This window comes from Juglans regia, chromosome 1 (genome assembly GCF_001411555.2).
Source record: "Juglans regia cultivar Chandler chromosome 1, Walnut 2.0, whole genome shotgun sequence".
In the NCBI taxonomy this organism is placed as follows: domain Eukaryota; kingdom Viridiplantae; phylum Streptophyta; class Magnoliopsida; order Fagales; family Juglandaceae; genus Juglans; species Juglans regia.
The window spans coordinates 1,780,380-1,798,141 of NC_049901.1; the positions used below are offsets into that span (position 1 = coordinate 1,780,380).

General features: G+C 37.2%; 4 protein-coding genes across 6 annotated transcripts; all 4 read left to right on the top strand.

The window, feature by feature from the left end:
- Positions 1-283: 283 nt before the first annotated feature.
- On the top strand, positions 284-5,069 carry LOC109001408 (TVP38/TMEM64 family membrane protein slr0305-like). Its single transcript, XM_018978670.2, has 7 exons — positions 284-864; positions 2,078-2,130; positions 2,256-2,348; positions 2,449-2,672; positions 3,474-3,540; positions 4,557-4,667; positions 4,857-5,069. The coding sequence occupies exons 1-7, from the start codon at positions 396-398 to the stop codon at positions 4,878-4,880; spliced, it is 1,041 nt and encodes a 346-aa protein (XP_018834215.1). The 5' UTR covers positions 284-395; the 3' UTR covers positions 4,881-5,069.
- Positions 5,070-6,368: 1,299 nt separating this feature from the next.
- Positions 6,369-9,751, top strand: LOC109020183 (succinate dehydrogenase assembly factor 1, mitochondrial-like). 3 transcript variants are annotated; one of them, XM_035688864.1, is made up of 4 exons: positions 6,369-6,657; positions 6,847-7,469; positions 8,129-8,332; positions 9,366-9,751. In XM_035688864.1, the coding sequence occupies exons 1-2, from the start codon at positions 6,493-6,495 to the stop codon at positions 7,438-7,440; spliced, it is 759 nt and encodes a 252-aa protein (XP_035544757.1). In that variant the 5' UTR covers positions 6,369-6,492; the 3' UTR covers positions 7,441-7,469; positions 8,129-8,332; positions 9,366-9,751. The 3 variants fall into 3 exon arrangements, with proteins under 3 accessions (XP_035544757.1, XP_018834218.1, XP_018834219.1); XM_018978673.2 differs by lacking the exons at positions 6,369-6,657; positions 6,847-7,469 and having other exon boundaries at positions 8,122-8,332; XM_018978674.2 differs by lacking the exons at positions 6,369-6,657; positions 6,847-7,469 and having other exon boundaries at positions 8,129-8,324.
- A 1,162-nt stretch (positions 9,752-10,913) lies between these two features.
- On the top strand, positions 10,914-14,434 carry LOC109001409 (disease resistance protein RPM1). The gene is made up of 2 exons (XM_018978671.2): positions 10,914-13,682; positions 14,120-14,434. Exon 1 carries the CDS (start codon positions 10,914-10,916, stop codon positions 13,548-13,550), a length of 2,637 nt encoding a protein of 878 aa, XP_018834216.2. The 3' UTR covers positions 13,551-13,682; positions 14,120-14,434.
- A 1,615-nt stretch (positions 14,435-16,049) lies between these two features.
- Positions 16,050-16,742, top strand: LOC109001266. The gene has a single exon (XM_018978467.1). The coding sequence runs from the start codon at positions 16,050-16,052 to the stop codon at positions 16,740-16,742; it is 693 nt and encodes a 230-aa protein (XP_018834012.1).
- The last annotated feature ends 1,020 nt before the right edge of the window (positions 16,743-17,762 follow it).

Sequence of the window (17,762 nt, forward strand, 5' to 3'; positions counted from 1 at the left end):
GAATACCGATGGCCAACATTACATAGCTTCGACCATTAACCCATAGTCAGACGCAAACACTACATGGCACTCCCTCGACCAATGCTTCCAGCGTTCACTGCACCACACAAAGCGTGCAACTTTCCCCTTTTGCCCTTTTCTATAACGGTTCCACGTGGTGCCGAACGCTGTAAAAAGCATGAAAATCCAATCCCTCTCACAGTAACCAAAACAATTTTCTTCTTATGGAACCCCCAAAACGAAACCCCACATTCTCTCACTCACCCCAAATCTAATCTAAACGAACCCATGGACGTAAAACTAAACACACGTTTCTCATCACTCATGGCATTACTTCTTCAATTCCTTCTACTGGAGCGTTCATCTCATATCCTACGCCACACCTACTCCTTAAAATGCGCACCCTCCTCACTCTCAGGCCACCTCCACCGCCATGCCTCTTCAGCTTCTCTTCTCCTCCTTCTCCTCCTCCTCCTCCTGCTTCTTCTTCTTCTTCTTCCTCATTCCTCTTCAGCTTCAGACCAAACAAGCGCTTCCACTTCCTCACTCCATGCTCTTCTTTGAAACAGACAAAGAAGCAGAGGAGCAGGACTGCTCCCAGCACTGCCCCACAGAGCCTCAGGTGGTTCTTTAGCAATCCAAAGAGTGAAGAAGAAGGCGGCGGAGGTGGAGGTGGAGGTGGTGATAAGCGAGGAAGTGATGGCGATGAGGGTGGGTTGGAGATGGAGGGTGACACTGCGTTTAAGGGTACACTTTTGGCTGGTGTGTTGTTGGTGGGTTTTGTTGGTGGCTTTGCCGCTGTTGGGTATGTCTATAAGGACCAGATCAACGCTTTCTTGAGTCAATTCTCGACTTTTATTGACGGTAATTTTGCTAGAGTTTTGTACCCTTTGAGAATTATTGTCAATTCAGGTTGGATTTTGTTAGTTTCTGCTGGAATTATCCATGTGATTTTCTCCAGATTCTGCCACTCTTTTGATGTTTTGCTGGAGTTTGATGTGGATTCTGTTGATTGATTAAAGTTCCACGTCTTCTTAAGGCTTTATGTGAAATTGGCGATAATTTTATTGTTTAATGTTGGAGTTCTGGTTAATCGATTGCAGTTTCGCAAGAATACTCTTCTGACATTTTTTAATGTGAACTCGGGGCGGTTTTATTGATCGCTATTGGAATTGTGACTTCGGGTTTCACGGATTTTGTGGAAGAACTTTGGACCCATTTTTCAGTTAGTGATAATTTTCTTGCCTCTTATTAGGATTTGGGTCTCGGTGATTAATATTTTGCAAGAATTCTTTGAGGATTTCTACGAAATTGGTATATTCTTTTAGAATCTGCTTTGTTGGTGTTATTTTTGTCGAAGTTCAAGACCCATTCGAGTACTGCAGAAGGTCGAAGCAGTATGTAATCCCGCTGGGTATGATAATTACATCCTTAGTAGTTAGTAGCCATATAAGTGCATCTTTCGAGATGGTTGGCATAAGTGCAGTGTTTCGGGATGGTTGGCATACATGAAGTTTCACATTTCAAAGAATCCTTATTAAAAGGATTCCCTTTGATATATCTGTCTACATGTGCCTCTGTCTAGGCACCCCCTCCCCGTAAGGTGATTATAGGTATAGTATAGAGAAAGAGAAAAAATAAGAAAAAATGGGATTTTGTGCATGTAATTGCTTTCCCCTTTCAATAAATTATAGTTCAAATGACACCTCCTTACCCTCATAAGAATGGATTGGAAATTAAGATCATGAGTTGAAGACCGCTTGCGTATGCATCAATTATCCAAGAGAAAAGGAAAAGGAAATGGAACTTTGCATTCCCGTGAAAAGTTTCCCTCTCGAATACCCTCATTCGCTTTTTTCTGGAAGATAGTTTGAGAAATTACCCATAGAAGCAACTAGGGTGGAAAAAAAATTCAGCTTTTTTTTCTGGTTATAAAAGCACTCCTAAACCGTGTTTCTTCTCATCCCTTGATATCAACATTTTCAGCTAGTATCTGGACAACAATATAACTATTAGCTCATCTTAAGAGAAGAATGCACTTTTTAGTTTAATCTTATAAAGTTCTTTCACTGAACAGGTTATGGTCCTGCTGGATATGCTTTATTTGTAGCGGTTTATGCAGGATTGGAAGTATGCACTCAAAACTCTTTCTTGAGTATGGCACCACAAACACCCACACCCACACCCACACCCACACCCACACAGGCACACACTATTATCTGATAAATCTGACTTTGAATAGTTTATGTTCCTAGATACTTGCGATTCCAGCCATTCCTCTGACCATGTCAGCTGGTCTTCTTTTTGGTTCTGTTATTGGCACTATCATTGTCTCTATCAGTGGCACGGTGAGTCATTTTCTTTTGCAAGTTAGAAAGAACAATGAATGATAACCATCTCTCTCTCTCTCTCTCTCTCTCTCTCTCTCATATCTTCATCCTGTTTCAGGTGGCAGCAAGTGTGGCCTTTTTAATTGCTAGATATTTTGCTCGTGAGCGAATTCTTAAACTTGTTGAAGGAAACAAAAAGTTTCTAGCAATTGACAAAGCAATAGGGGAAAATAGCTTCAGAATTGTTACCCTCCTTCGTTTGAGCCCTTTACTTCCATTTTCTCTGGGGAATTATTTATATGGATTAACGTCTGTGAAGTTTGTACCGTATGTGTTGGGAAGGTGTGCTTCTTGTTGATCCACTTATAGTGCTTTTGCCTAATATTGTTTTTGCTTTACTCTAAATGTTGATTCTGGATTTTATAGTGACTGAAGTTAAATGCCATGCTTATGGACATCTGAATTCCTCAAGATGATTTCACTCTAGACTTTATAAACAATTTCCCCTCTAGCTTGAAATTCATAGAGATGTTTATATCGACTAATCTTTGCTAGCAAATAAAGAGCTAAAATGTGACTGTGTTATGCATCGGCTAGCTAGTCATTGTTTGCTGAATCATGGCTCCAGTTATTGTTTCTTTTTCTTTCAAATATTATATATTTATATATATGGGGGGAAGAATACACACACACACAAGGGGGATGTTCAATTTTGTCCATTCATTAAACTTTGCCTGTTAAAGTAGAATGCGATTCAGAATTAGGAAGCTGTGGTTCTCTTATTACTTATCAAAAACAAAAAAATTAGGAGGCTGTGGTGATGCCAAAATGAGGAAATTTGATTTGTAACCTAGCCAAGACTGGAGGATTGTGCTATGTAAAGTAATCTATTGAATCACTAGGCATAACTTTCTTCCTATAGAAAAAAACCAGGCATAACTTCCTTACCAATTCCCAACATAAATTCTTGCTATTGGGCCGATGCATGGTGAATAAATAAGATAGAAACAGTACCAAACTAAGAGCACAATGTGATAGGATTCAGCATGATAAGTTATGATGTAATAGGTTTCATACGAGCTTGTAAAGTCCTTCCTATCTTACTGTTTTTTAATTTAAATTTAAACAATAATTTTTGTGCAGTTGGTTGGGGATGCTTCCAGGAACTTGGGCTTACGTGAGTGCTGGTGCATTTGGGCGAGCTGTTATTGTGAGTTTTTAATTGGTTTTACCTCTTGCTGAAAGACCTGTATGCATGTATTCTAATCACAAAATACTAACAATAACACGAACACACACTCACATGCACACACACTCACAGACAAATAGGGCTAAAGTATGATGAGACAGCACCTCGCAAGGTTGGTGCAGTCACCATTTTTCAAATGTACATTGGTGGACATTTGTCAGAGCTTTAATATGCAATAGGGCAAACATCTCTTAGAAGATGGATAGTTGGGGAAAATTATGGATTCAAGACATTAGAAAATCAAGGTTTAGTTTTCTGGATTGTATACTCTTCACTGATTCAAGTGAGATTTGAAAAGAAAAGTTTAAATCCACGAATGATATACTATTATATATGCATATGGTATGATGTCATACCTTGAAGGAGTGTCGCCTGTTATAATTTCACTGATATTTATAGGCACGCGACTGATTTGTTTGCCTAAGATGTAGTAGTGGTCTTTGTTACTTTAGATAGTCAACATAGGCTAGAGATATGATAATCACAGCAGTACTTTAACCAACTAATCGACACTATTCACTTCTGTTGAAAAATTCCGCCCTAACTCCCCAACTTATTAGCATCATGGGTGGGTATAGGGTCTTTTTAACGATTAACATGGGTGGGCATAGTGTAAAGTAGATAAGAAATAGGTTGGTAAACTAGAAAGCCTACATTTAGTAGGCGTGAGCCTTTTACCTTGGCTAAATACAATTTCTTCCAACCTTCTAGATTTAATTAAATCATTCAGATGAGTTGATTCCTTATCAAAAGAAAAAATAAAATTCTGCAAGACTTCTCGTTTTTACCAGATTTAGCAGTCATTTACTATTTTCCCTTTTAGTTCTCAAGTTTTATTACATGTCGGCACATTACAAATCAAATTCAAGACTCTTCCCTTTTTTTGGATCAAGAACTTCCATTTATGAGGATGATTGGTAGAGTCAGATTCAATCCGGTAGCGTGCCTTTTAATTTTTTCTTTGGGTGATGTTTCAGCAAGAAGAATCTGAAGTTGGTTTACCGGGAGGAAACGGTCAGCTATTGACACTTGGGCTGGGACTATTGGCCACAGCACTGGCTGCAACTTATGTGACACGGCTTGCAAAGGTGATACCCCTATGGAGCAGTGTTTTGTTTTTCACCAACACTATTATGTTTGTGGTTCTTGTCCTGACTGCTCATTCGCCAACGTAGATGATTGGTGTTATTTATTCCGAAGCTATTCATAGTGCTTGCCCATCACTTTTTCACCATGCTGAGTCGTTCCATTTTGGCACTTACATAATTACATTGCAGGATGCTATAAAAGACATTGAGTAGACGCAGATATGAGTGGCTTATGCCCAGAGAGTCGATAACAACTTGAAACGGCAACATGAGCAGCAGGTGCATCGGTCATGTGCATTGTAGTATGTGAAGCAAATCGAACGGGAACCCTTTGATTTTTTCAAGTGTATCATCCAATATATGGTACATATAAAAAAGAAACATGGTTATTATATTTCAATACTTGACTTGCGATGGCCTTGGAAAAAGCGAACGTCTGCATGAAGCCAAAAAACAAAGACCGGCAAAAAGAGATTTAGGAAAGGAAAAGCTCTCACTACTCAGTTTTAACTAAACCATGCAGCTGGGGCTATAATCGAGCCGAGCCGAACCGGTCTTTAGCTTGTTGAGTTCGGCTCGATTCAAAATACTCGAGTTCGAGATTTTTTTTTATTCTTTGTTCGAAGAACTTGACTTGATAAGCTAAACTCTCAACTCGAACTCGAGTTCGAGTTCGTCCCACAAACGAGTTCGAGTCGAGCTGAGTTCGAGTTCGAATTGTTTATTTTTTTATATTTTGAATAAGATTTAATAATTAATAAAATAAATAAATAAATAAAAAATCTAATATTAAATTTATACAACTAACAAGTAGAACTTCTATTAAATTATAAATTTTTAAAAAATTTTTAAATAATTAATATTTAACTAGTTGATATTTATCCAAAATAACAATATGTTATATGCCTACATATATTATTAATACATACACTTAATATGATAGTATATATATATTTTATATATGGTTTTTATATACTAGTATATGAAATTATTAAATTTTATCGACTAATTATTATATAAATTATAAAATATATTTATGAAATATATTCACTATATAAATATAAGTAATTAGATTACATATTATATATTTAATTATAAAAGTGGTATACTTATATTATTAGTTATTACATATATTTGTGTGTATATATATATACACATATGTGTATGTATATATTTATTAATATATGAATGAGTTTTAATCGAATTGAGCTAACGAGTCGACTTGAGCATAAACGAGCGAGCTTTAGTCAAATTGAGTCGAGTTTTGTCCAGTATGTATTATTTACAATTCAAGTGAATATTTACTTTCACGAACGATTTTTTTTTTTTACGAATCCAGTTTAACTGAACGAGCTATTAAACATACTAATTCATTTAGAGCCCTACATGCAGCGTTATTGGGTCTTGATTTAACTAACCATCCAGCTATGTTTTCTTTGCGTAATGAAGTGGCTTTGAAGCTCTCGGGCAAGTACTTCGGTTTTGAAGCCCACAAGTCTCCATGTTTCACTTTGCGTGCCCGTATGGAGGTGCCAACTGTCCCTCCTTAAATCGGAATAGCCTAGAAACAACCGACCTATCTCATTACTAGGAATTTTAAGAAGCCAGATTGGTCCCATGAAACTGCTCAAAATCTGCCATGACTTCACCTACATGCAAACCAATATGCCTCGTTTTCTTTTCGATCGGCCACTTGTCCTGATGTCATAGGATATATGTCTGGCTGCCAAAACACCCTAATTGGTTGTAAGAAGCTTAAATTGGCTACATTAAACAATCTTCCAAATGCTATAAAATAAGCCACCAAGAAAAAGAAATTGTTCATATGCCCATCGCCTTTGTATGTCCCCAAGTCCTTGCCCAAAACCAGCTTTCAAGCGATCTTGGACTTGACCATTTTGATAGTCTTCTACATGTACTTGTATTTCCTTTGACAATGGATTGGTCTCCAGAAGATGCCATGAAAGCTTACCTACACACCATTCAGCTGGTAAATTTCTGCTTCCAATTGCTTTTAACTTGTGAATAAAGTGCATGCATATCATATAATAATACATTCTCTGCTTTACGATCATATCAAAAAATAATTCAAATAGTTCTGTATTTTGTTGGTGAAAAGCATCTTTGCTTCTAACAAGGTTATCGACCACATGTGTTGATCCCATGCAATTGTCTCCAGTGTAAGATCCACGACTGTACCCTTGGACTTGGAACCAGTACAAGATTGATTGAACCCAAATATGTGGAGCTTATATCAGCTTTGGCAGCTGGAAAGCGGGCCAAACTAATGGTGGAAATCACCTCAAATGGCATATCTCCCTTAACACTAGCACTAGCTGTTGCTGCCAAACAAACGAGTGGGCGACTTGTTTGTATTATTCATGAAGATCATGATATCGAGAAAAGCAAGGCTCGGCTTACAGAGAATGATCTTGAAGACACGATCGACTTTGTGTATGGGAGTCCTTGTGAAGTGATAAACAGATACAAGAGCATTGATTTTGCAGTTATCGACTGCAAACTTGAAGATCACATCAAGTTATTCAAGACTATAAACCTTAATCCAAGTGGGTCGATAGTGGCAGTAAGCAATCTACAACATAGAAGAGATGGAATAATATCATTTGCTGAAGTTCTGAAGGGGAGGAATATCGGTGTAAAATCTGTTACTCTTCCTATAGGAGAAGGAATGGAGTTGACAAGAATCGGGTCAACCGGTAAACGCGAAACTGGGAGATCATACAAAAGATTTCATGTAATATTTGAGAATTGAAAGAAATCTCACGACGACAGATTTGCAAGGTCAGAAAAGGAAAATGGAAAGATAATTACGTTTCTGCAGTGAATTCTATTATTAGGAAAAGTCTTCCCATGTATATATCACACAAGAAAATTAGTGTGAGATTTATGACAAATAATATATATACTATATAATTTAAACATGAAATTTATTATGCATCAATCATTATTTACTCTTACACTCACATTTATAATTTTTCATAGAATATAAGAATATTTTTTATTAAGTATGAGGTAGTAAATAGTGGCCGGTGAAAATAATTTTTCTTTAAATATATATATTATTTCATTAGCTAATTTATTTATTTATATTTATTTATTTTTTTGATAAGAGGTAGGGGTTCGAATTCATATTTTTTATTTGAAGAATCAGACTATATATCATCAAGTCACTGGGCTCTTGGCAGCTGATTTATAAAATTATTTATAATTTATAATATCAATATGGATTATGGGTATAAAATAATATATATAATTTATTATATCAATGCAAATTGTCCGTATTAGAATAGAAAAATTCTAATTTTTTACCTTCATATTTTATGAAATAGGAAATATAAAATATGAAAATAAAAATAATAAAATTATATATTTTTTAAGTAGTGTTTAGAATGTAAAATTTATGTGATATGATAGAGTTGGTGTTAAAAAAAAAATAGTAGATATATCAGGTGGCAAAGAAATTCGAGCGTCGAGGTTTGGAGATTTGGTAGTCACGTCACGTGTTGCCGGGTGAGAAGATGGCGTAGGAGATTCCTCCTCCACTTGGGTCCTAACTCCTACACTCCACTACTGATAGGGCAGAGGAGGAGGAGCGAGTAGTTTGACGAGAAGGCGAATGACCTGGCTGCCTGAACGGTTAGTTGGTATGTGTCTGTGGCATGTTTGTTCATTCTTCTTGATCTTGTGTCAGATCGTTTAGACTCGGACATATGCACTGTGGAGAATAACTTCCTTTTCTAATGTTTTTTTGTTTTTTGAGAACATTTCAAATGTTTATTTGCCATCATGTTTCGAAGTGTCAATTTTTTTCCCTTAAAGTTAGACCACCGTACCAATACCTGGGATTTGTTTGATTGCTTGGAGTTTGTATTAGTTACCATTTTGGCATAAACGCATTGATTTGATGGGTCTGACTGAATGCTATTTATACATATACGCATGCACGGATCGATGGATCTATGCGGGTGGCTTCTGTAAGTATACAAGTAAAGCTCACCGTATATTTGAGGAAAGTCCTCTATGAACGCTGTGTGATTGAAAGAGACTAGAACGAGATGGTAGCTGATATGATTCAATACTTTCTGTGGATTTTTCGCTATCTGTTTTTGATGGATGCGCTTCCACGATCCTAAGCTTGAATGTGGGTTGGATTTGTTTTGTTATAAGTACTTATGTGTCGGTTAGAAGTTTGAAACATGTATCTGTTGCGACTGTATTTGTGGATAAGTGCTTACGTTACATGTATAATTTGAGACTTATGATGAATTTTTGGTGATTGTGCACAAGCCCTAAAAGCTATCTTAGCCTACTCAAAGAAAAAACATCATTATGAGAAACTTGATTCAATAATATACTACTTTTAACTTACATTGCTAATAAGATGTTTGAATGCTCAGTGCTCGCATTCTGAGCCTCTGGATTTGTTGTCTTAGTTTGGATAGGACATCTTCTGTTCTTTTGGTATTCATCAACTTTTCTCTTGTAACCATTATAGCTGTAAGAAGTAAAGAGTTCTCTTCTCTTTGCTTACAAATAGGCTTTGCTTTAGTTTATTTTGAGAATTTCCTTGGTGATTGTTATCATTTAAAGTATACAAAACAAATAAACACTGTTTTGTATTGCTCTGCAGTGTGGGTGTTGATTGCATTTTTTTTTTTGGTTCTTCTGTTTGAAAAGCATATCCAGTTACAAACTTGGCGAGAAGATGCCATGGGAGCCTCCAGTGGTCCGAGGTTTTCTGGAATGCAGAAACAAGTACTCAGTCTATACAGAGGGTTTTTGCGAGCTGCTCGGTCAAAATCTGCCGAAGATGGACAAAAGATTGAATCCATTGTGTCAGCTGAGTTCCGTCATAATTCCAAGCAAATAGATCGCAAAAACTTCCTCTACATCGAGTACTTACTTCGCCGAGGTAAGAAACAGCTTGATCAGCTCAAAAGTCCTGATACTATTGGGTTGTCATCTTTGAACATCAGTGTCTCTGAAACCAAATCTCCTGAGCCTTGAACGAACACAATTTTATTTTTTATTTTCAATTTCTATCATAATACCTTCAAGGGCAACTTTTATGACGAACAAAGTTGCATATGCATGAAACGTATAGCTGATTTGATCGATTCTTTAGAGAAAAAAGTATTGTACACTTAATGTCTATAGTATCTTGCAGGAGAAAAAAGCCAAATCAATTTTCCCCACTCGAGGTCATTGTTTTAAGGCATTCAACTAATCAAAACAGAATTTTGGAGGTTATTTATGCTCATTCTGTTGTCATGTACGGAAACTAGAGCTAGGTTGAGAATTTCAAAATTCAGGACAACTTCGATTTCGGGTTTTACTCCTAATTTTGTATGAACCCAATTCGAATGGAAAATTCTATAGTATTACATGAAAATTACGAATTATGTTTTTTTTAATAGTAATCATAACTAAAAAAACTGATATATTCGGGTTACGCAAAGGCCAAAATTGATGGGGTGATCACTGTCCAAAGGAGCCATGTTAGAAAAAAAGGGATGCTCTTCAAAAGAATGAAACGTGAGATCTTGTCTTTCCACCACCTGACAAAAAGATTGTTGGGTCAAGGTGGGCAAATCTTATTGTTTTCTCTGCCTCTTGGCACTGGCTGGCCTAGTGTTACTATTAAATGTCAATGCCGTGTTGGAAAAAATCTGTAGTAACGCACAAAAGTCATAATGTCGCTGAGAACCCACCCATACGGCATATGCACTATAATTTATTGTCACTAGCTAGAACGTCATGTAAATATTAAATTTTGACTCTCAAATCTCATACTAAAATTCTCACCTCCAATTATTGAAAAAAGAAGAAAGAAAGAAAGAAGTCAGTGCACCATTTTACACACTTGGTACTGACCGAATCCCCATCTTTAAGATTCTAATCAACGGAAGTAAGCGATTCGGCTGCTACTGCTAGTGTGTTTATGATTACTCTTTTACTCTATGAGAGAAAATCTACTCAGCCTCCCTCTATGCTGAATTTGAAATCGGTATTCTTAGAAGTGATATGCTGGAGGCAGAGAAAACAAAACAAAATCACGACTAATCTGAACAGAAAGGAACCAATTAGATTAAGAAAATCGCGAACGACGTGGGTCTGTGTGTGTGGAGTCTGGAACTCCGGCTTAATCATGTCTCGAATTACAATTGAAGGTCGAGTGCTCGGAGGGAAAAGATCGAGGGGGGGGGGGGGGGGAAATAGCATAATATGGCCTTTCCAGTGGACGACACCATTAGCAAAGTAATTTCCATTCTCGAGAACGAGGTGTCCTTGGTGGCAGGGATTTCTTATGAGCTTCACGAAATTAAGCACGAGTTAACAAGCATGAGGTCCTTTCTAGAGGATGCAGATACCAAAGGAGCTTACACCGAAGGTGAAAAGGTTTGGGTGGCGAACGTGAGGGAAGTAGCATACGATGTCGAAGACATCATCGACGAGCTCATGTACCATATCAGTCGGCCACAACAATCTCTCAAATTCACACGGTTGCTCCAGAAAATCATCGAGTTTCCGAACATTTGGCTGAGGCATCGCCTTGCAATCAAATTACGAAAAATCAGTACTATCACCAAGTCTATTCCGGAGAGACACCAGCGATATGCTGTTCATCATGTCGAAGGGGTAACCGTAACCCTCCATGATGAGCCAAAATGGGTTCGGAACCTTCGCGAGTCGGCTCTCTTCACGGGCAACGAAGAGCTTGTTGGGATTCAGCATGACAAGGAAACGTTGTTACGGTTATTGATGGATGAAGAACCACGTCGCGCTGTTATTTCAGTTGTTGGCATGGGTGGTTCAGGTAAGACAACTCTTGTTGCCAGTGTTTACAATACTCCTATAGTGAAGCAACATTTTGATTGCTATGCGTGGATCTCGGTGTCCCAAACTTATGTCATTGAAGACTTGCTTAGGGGTATGATCCAGGAGTTCTACCAAGCTGCAAGGGAATTCTTACCGAAGGATCTCAACACCTTGAGCTTCAGACAGTTGGTAGAGACGCTTGCTAATTTCCTAAGGCCTTTAAGGTATGTTGTTGTTTTAGATGACGTATGGAATGTGAATCTTTGGACTGAAATTAAAGTATCACTCCCAGATGGTGATTTTGGAAGTCGGGTGTTGCTTACAACGAGGAAAGAAAATATTGCTTCGTCTTCCTTTGGAGTACAAACCTATGTTCACCATATTCAACCATTGGGAAAGGATGAGGCTTGGGCCCTGTTTTGTCTGAAAGCATTCTCAAGCAATCCTGCTAATCTCTGTCCCCTCGAGCTTGAATTCATAGCAAGGGACATCGTGGGCAAATGCCAGGGCCTTCCACTTGCAATTGTAGCTTTAGGAGGTCTGATGGCCTCCAAGAAGTTTGAAACGGAATGGAGAACAGTTTTGAATAGCTTGAATTGGGAATTAAGCAACAATCCAATGTTGGAAGTAGTCAAGAGCGTGTTGTTGCTAAGCTTTGATGATTTGCCATACCGACTTAAGCATTGTTTCTTGTATTGTTGCATATTCCCGGAAGATTATCTGATACGGAGAAATAGACTGATCAGGCTCTGGATGGCAGAAGGTTTTATAGAAGAAGTTAGAGGCCTGACACCAGAAGAAGTTGGTGAGAGCTACCTTATCGAACTTGGACACCGAAACATGCTTCAAGTTGTCAAGAACTCATCTGGTCGGCCAAAATCATGTAAGATGCACGATCTTATGCGAGAACTTGCTCTCACGAAGTCAGAAAGAGAAAAACTTTGTTTCATACATGATGGCCGCGAACCATTAAGAGAGAATGGGGCACGTCGATTGTCGACTAAAAAATGTGACAAGAAGTTCGAGTCATGGCCATGCATTTCTCGGCTTCGATCTTTCTTTGTTTTCCTCGATACAATTGACTCTCCATCATCTCTATATTCACTTCCATCTGGTTTTAGGCTTCTAAGGGTCATAGATGTGCAATATGTACCAATCCGCAAGTTGCCAGATGAAGTAGGGAATTTGTTCAACTTAAGAAACATGAACTTGGAGGGAACTTGCATACAGGAGCTTCCAAAATCCATAGGGAGACTTCGCAACCTGCAGAGTTTAAATCTTTTTCAGACAAAAGTAAAGGCACTTCCCCGAGGAATATGCAATTTGCAAAACTTGAGGTATTTGATCGTGTGCCATTACAATCTTGAATTAGTTGATGATTTCAACTACATAAATGGATCACCGGCACCATCAAATGTGAGAAATTTAAAGAGCCTTCAAGTTCTGCATTTTGTCAAAGTGAATGATGCTATATCGAGACATGTGGAGAAACTGACCCAACTCACTTGCATTGGCATTAGGAAAGAAAGAGAAGTGGACGAGAGGGTCCTGTGCTCTTCAATTGAAAAGTTGAATCGCCTTTGCCACTTAATGTTAATGGCTTCAAGTGAGGATGAAGTCCTTCATCTGGATGCACTATCATCACCTCCTCCCAACCTTCGGAGACTTAACTTGATTGGGAAATTGGGCAAAGTTCCACCATGGTTTTTCTCACTTCAGAGCCTTAAGGCTTTGTTCTTAAGTTGGTCACGACTGCCTGAAGACCCACTTCCTTACATCCAATCGCTACCTAACCTGCGTAGGCTTACTCTTGTCAATGCTTATGTGGGAAACTGGCTATGCTTTCGTACAGGTTTCTGTCATCTAAAAAGTCTGATCTTGCGTAATTTTCCTCAGTTGATTGGCATAGTCATTGAGAAAGGGGCTATGCAAAGTCTTGAGAATCTATGGTTTAGCAAATGCATGGAGTTGAAGATGATGCCTCAAGGTATCGAGCATCTTACAAATGTCCAACAAATTAGTTTAACGAGTGTTCGGCAATAACTCATTGAACGCATACGCGGAGAAGAAAGCGTGGATCGCCCAAGGATTCAGCACATCCCAAAAATTAACCATTATTACTGGTCATCATTTGGGTGGCATTATGAAAACTTATCCTAATTCCTAAGAATGACGGTATTACTTCACTGCATGCTCTCTATTTCAGCCAACTCCTCAGCTTTGCATCATTTGTTAGGAAAGTTTATGTGCATCTCAGTTTGCTTCTTTGAAAATGTTGTTTGATTTTCTAAGTTATACGACCTGCATATACAATGCATTGGTGTTTGCTCAATTTGTTTCACACTTATCCTAATTCTTAAGAAAGCTAGCTGCAGGTACATCTTCTCATATGAAACTTGGCACTATATGGTAGGAGTCGCTTCTCTGCTTTGCATAATTTGCATCTGAGTGAAACCCATTTTTTGTAGCTTGGACAGAAATGATAGCCTTTATTTGTACTATTGGCTTTAAGATTGTATGTTAGCTGTAGCTCAATTTGCTTCTTTGACAATGTTATTTGATTGTCTGAATTGTGTAACCCACATTGCCATTTATTCCATTTTGTGTTACAGACTGGAGACAAACAGAAAGAAGGCTGAGCTAAATTCATGCGAAGAAAATCAAACGGCAGAGCTAAGTTCTCTACATGTTTGCAGAAATTAAGTAGAGCTACGTACATGATTAATCTTGGGTTAGATATATTCTGGCAAAAAAATTGTCTAGGATGTAGCACTTTGCTGTCTATTTTTGCCATCTGTCTGCTCCCTCAAATGGCTGCTTTGCCCTGTCTGGGACAAGTACTTGTTAATAATCCCTGTGACTATAGTACTTGATACAGCTATATATGTTTTAGTGCAGTCTTCTCCAAGCTTAAGCTATCATTAATATTTCAGTTTCCTAATAATATTATATTCTTAATATATCCCCGGAAGTAGATATATATATATTATAATTTGGAGTAATTTTACATACAACCGTGAAGTGCGTAACCGCCGCGTAATCGTTTTGAAAAAGAGTGGGGTCCACTATTAAAAAATTAATTTTTTTCATGTAGGTCCCATGTTTTATTCATTTTTTTCAAAACGATTACGCTGCGGTTACACAATTCACGGTTGTAAGTATATTTTCTCTATAATTTGTCGCTTCTTTTATTTTTCTAATGATCAAATTCTGTGCCAGAATCAAGCAGCAAAAAATTTTGATTGAACCCAATTTTTTTCAAGGAATTTATCTTGTTTGTTTTCCAAAAACATCTCATCTCATCTCACCTCATCATTACAACTTTCTCAAATCTCCACACAAAATAAAATAAACAATTCAACTTTTTCAAATCCCAAAATAACAATAATATTAAAAAATATATTTTAACAATATTTTATTCAACTTTTTAACTTTAATCTCAACTTATCTCATCTCATCTCATCTCTGAAAACAAACGGGTTTCTCATGTAACTCAGAGCTCTATCGATTAAGCGGTGTGCTTCGTTTATCTCTTCAGGATCCGTTCATTGAATTGATACCTAATACTTAATTCAAAAGTTGCATTTAACAAAGTTAATTAAAATAGATAAACGATGTTTGTAGTTTTAAGATGTATAAGTTTTGTATTTTTTTTTTTTTAAAGTGAGTAAATATGGGATCATGCATGGACAACTCAATATAAATTAAGGCCCAAGACAAAATTTAAATGAGCAATACGTAATTATAATACAATAAAATATAAATTATTATATGAAATATTTTCAAAATTTTCAATAAAATGAGATTTTATTTTAAATATTTAAATAAAGTTTTTTTGAATTTATATTTAATACAACAAGTTAAAATGAGGCATCAATGTAAATTTTGTGCCTCAATTTAGCAAGATCTTAAAAAATTATTTAAAAATATAAATAATTCATTATATTAAATATTAATTTTAGTATTATGGAGCTTTGCATAAATTGAAAAATATAAAAATGATTTAAAATTTTATTTAATGAAATGGATTTTTTTTTTAAAAGATTTAAAAAACACACCTTCACTTTTATTTTTGGGGGCTTGCATAGGATGGAAGCCTCAATGGCCATAATGGGATCTATATATAAAAAAAAAAAAAAAAACTTTTTAATTATAGATTTCATCCATATTTTTTAAATAGAAGATGCGAGAGTTGCATATTATATCACTATATCTAACCCTAGTACTAGTTGAACTATGCATTATATAATGCAATAATGTAGCTTGAAAAAGGAGTTCCTGATTATAAAAGGTGTAAATACTTCAGAAATTCTGAGAAGATTTTATTCGGTTACGAACGGATAACGACCCCAAGTCATTCTGACCAATTGAATGTCGAAGTCTTGTCAGATTTTAATTGACGCGCGCGCAATGGTACTTTAATTAGTTTGTTGCTTCGGCTTCAAGCTTGTTATAAATTAGAACCACAGCCGGCCTCCTCTCAGAGACTCGCCTCTCACTCACTCTCTCTCTGATCTGATAATCCTTGAGGGGAAAGGAATTATGGCCGGGAAAAGAAAGTTAAGTGAATGGGTGAATGGCAAAGAAGTTAACCTTGAGGAGTTTAGCGAGGAGTTCAGAGCTGCTATGACTCTTCTAGCGATAAAGCATGCAAAAGCAGACGAAAAGATAGCCATGGCTTTGCTTGAACGTGCAAAAAGATCAAGATTTACTGAGGAACATGCAAAAACCAAGCCAAAACCCATTCAAAGTTCACATTCACAGACATACCAACATTTCGGCCCCTACAGTCCCCCAGACTGCCCCCCGGTGCCGAGCCTCAGCGGCCTGATCATAGGAGCGTGCTCTAAGCCTTTTGAGAAGCAGTTGACACCTACTGACGTGAGGACTGACCAATGCAGATTGTCTTTCAACAAAGCAGACGTCGAGAACTTCCTCTTGCCACTGCTGAACAAGAGCGACGATCTTGTTCGGGGAACTCCGGTCACTGTGTATGACATGAATGGCCGTAAAGAGTGTTCGATGACGTTCAAGCGCTGGGCTTCCAAGTTTCACGTTCTTACGGAAGGGTGGAATAAGTTTTGCAAAGAACATGAGCTGCGAAAGTATGAAGATTTCGTTACGGTGTGGATGTTCCGCCATGTTCGCAGTGGAGAACTTTGCTTTGTCTTGTCCATGAGAAGAATGCCTGTGTTCAAGCCCTTAAAGAGATCGAGGACCACAAATGATAATTAATTGAGCAATGAATTGAGATGGAAGTTGTGGGATCGATCTCGAGCGATTCATTCTGAGTCACTAACAAATTAACAATCTCTCGATTTTGGTTAATAGTAGAGAGAGATCAGAGAGGTTGCCTAATTAATTAGCAGGTGCTCGTTAACTGTCTAGCTAGAAGTTTTTCGTGTTAGTACGTACGTCGTTACTCGTTTGAAGGTTGTCATGAGGTTGATTGCCTTAATTACGTTGTTGGTATTATGGTACATATATATGTAGTGAAGTCAGTCTTTCGTGTCAGGCAATGTCATGTCCATACATATATATTATATATAGATATGATACAATATTGGGATGATATGATCATTCATTTTGATTTTGATATTATGGTACTTTTCCGTTCTTGATTTTGATTTTGAGTTTTCAGAACTTTATCATGAAAGAAGTCGATTAGGAGCTGCTAGCTAGCTGGCCATATATATAGGAATTAATTAATTAAAGAGAGTATTAATTAACCAAACTGATCAGATCGAATAATTAAATCGGATTCATGGTAATTATAATAATGACCATAAAGTAAATATTAACACGTACGGTAATAATGATCATAGCGAGATTCACGTTGAAGTTGATCATGCATGGGAGATCGATCGAATATATATAATTATTACATGATCGATGATTCTATCAATTAGCTAGCTAGATTGTACGCGTAGCTAGATTGAACGTCTTTGCCATTCACCCATTCACTTAACTTTCTTTTCCCCATAATTCCTTTCCCCTCAAGGATTATCAGATCACAGAGAGAGAGAGGCGAATCTCCTGGGTTACTGATCTCTTTAATTAATTAATGTTTTTTTGAGGAAATTTCCTTGTACGTACGTGCTATAATTAATGTAGGTTTAATTATGGGAAAGTCTTTTTGAGAAAATCTCCTCGTACGTGGCACATGAAGCTAGGCAACAAGATTTGTCTTACGCATAATTTTCGGGCGGTATAAATCAATTATTGGCAGCTGTCAGTAAAAATCATGGCAAATAA

Bases quoted from the DNA above. Each gene is read 5' to 3' on its own strand.
- LOC109001408 (XM_018978670.2), top strand. From the start codon at position 396: ATGCGCACCCTCCTCACTCTCAGGCCACCTCCACCGCCATGCCTCTTC. The intron at 865-2,077 runs GTAATTTTGCTA...TTCACTGAACAG, and splicing joins ATTCTCGACTTTTATTGACG to GTTATGGTCCTGCTGGATAT. The intron at 2,673-3,473 runs GTGTGCTTCTTG...ATTTTTGTGCAG, and splicing joins GTACCGTATGTGTTGGGAAG to TTGGTTGGGGATGCTTCCAG.
- LOC109020183 (XM_035688864.1), top strand. From the start codon at position 6,493: ATGCCCATCGCCTTTGTATGTCCCCAAGTCCTTGCCCAAAACCAGCTT. The intron at 6,658-6,846 runs GTAAATTTCTGC...AATTGTCTCCAG, and splicing joins ACCTACACACCATTCAGCTG to TGTAAGATCCACGACTGTAC.
- LOC109001409 (XM_018978671.2), top strand. From the start codon at position 10,914: ATGGCCTTTCCAGTGGACGACACCATTAGCAAAGTAATTTCCATTCTC.
- LOC109001266 (XM_018978467.1), top strand. From the start codon at position 16,050: ATGGCCGGGAAAAGAAAGTTAAGTGAATGGGTGAATGGCAAAGAAGTT.